General features: G+C 36.0%; 1 protein-coding gene across 2 annotated transcripts in view; it reads left to right on the top strand.

The window, feature by feature from the left end:
- The window catches only part of FAM185A (family with sequence similarity 185 member A), a 61,945-nt gene extending 61,073 nt beyond the window's left edge, over positions 1 to 872 (top strand). For both annotated transcript variants that reach the window (XM_015415075.1, XM_015415074.1), the window contains exon 8: positions 653 to 872. In XM_015415075.1, coding sequence (XP_015270561.1) covers positions 653 to 771 — 119 coding nt within the window. In that variant the 3' untranslated portion in view covers positions 772 to 872. The remainder of the gene's footprint in view (positions 1 to 652) is intronic.
- The last annotated feature ends 416 nt before the right edge of the window (positions 873 to 1,288 follow it).

The raw sequence follows: 1,288 nt of genomic DNA, 5'->3' as shown, positions 1-1,288 counted from the left end.
GTAAGTTTTCTATTCCATATCAGTTCTCCAACACAGCTTTTTGCCCTCACAAACACTCGTTTGGGAAATGAAAGACATTTGAAGGACAATTGGGAGGGTAAATCCTTGGGAGGGAAAGGGTTAACTTCCCACATCATTCTTCATTGTCTTCTCCTGAAGCTGCTTTTCAGTTTCGAAGGCCAAGTTGCATGCATCTATGTATAATGTGTAGTTTGACGCTTTGTGTGGCCATTGGCAAGAAAGTGGCTCTAAGACTCCTACAGCTGTTACCCACGAACTCCAACCAACATGGATTGCTTGAATCTAAAGCTAGGAGTGGTGATAATTTTATTCTAGGATCTAACTTTCAGCTTCCACAAAGGAGAGGCAAAGCTCATTTAGCAATCACAGATTACTGGTAGCCTTGGTTAAAAAGCAACATTATATTGAAACATATTTATCTTCCCCAAATTTATTCTGCTTGTACTCAGTACAGAGTGAGTCATAGTGTGATGTCAAGGAGGAAACCACAGAAAGCAACACATATCTTTTAATAGCATCCTGATTTCTTCTAGTTACACCCACTTGGGAAATATTTTCATGAAGGTCAGGAAAAGGACCCCTTATTGAAGGTGTGTTAGATTAATGGAATGTATGTATTTTGATTTTTCAGGCCATCTGAATCAAAGGAAGGAAAAAGAAAAATATATTAAAGCCGAGACACAAAATGGCACAGTTCATCTCAAACACCAAACCTGGTTTCAGTCTGTAAAGCTGAAGGCTCCATCCTAAAGGTTATTTATCTATGTGAATCACAGAACCATAAATAAAGATCATGGTAACTGTAAAGATTACAGATTCAGGTGGGTAGCTGTGTTGGTCTGAAGCAATAGAACAAAGTTTGACACCTTTAAGACAAACAGTGTTTTATTCTGGGTATTAGGCTTTGTTGGTCTTTTTTATCATTTAAATTTTTATTTTGAAATTACAAAGTATAAACAGAGACATTTTGAGCAGTATAACAACTAGTACAATACATGAAAATATGACCATGCTAAACTGTACATGGTTGCAAAGTACATAGTGATAAGAGGGTAACTTTAAGCACTAAGTGTGAGATAACAATAAAGAATCCAGTACACTAGTCATAATTGTGGCATTAAAAGTATGATAAAAGGCTATAGTAGCAGTTAGTTGACTGATTTTTATTTAATGTATTGCTATTTACCAAGAAATCTAACATGGGGAACCATTGTTCCATGAAATTGGATCAAAACATGAGAATCCAACTGTAAAATTTGATCTGAGA

Source organism: Gekko japonicus, unplaced genomic scaffold (genome assembly GCF_001447785.1).
Source record: "Gekko japonicus isolate JY-2015 unplaced genomic scaffold, Gekko_japonicus_V1.1 scaffold5, whole genome shotgun sequence".
Taxonomy (NCBI): domain Eukaryota; kingdom Metazoa; phylum Chordata; class Lepidosauria; order Squamata; family Gekkonidae; genus Gekko; species Gekko japonicus.
Note: the sequence above shows the minus strand (reverse complement) of the source record. Positions and strands in the feature narration are given on the sequence as shown.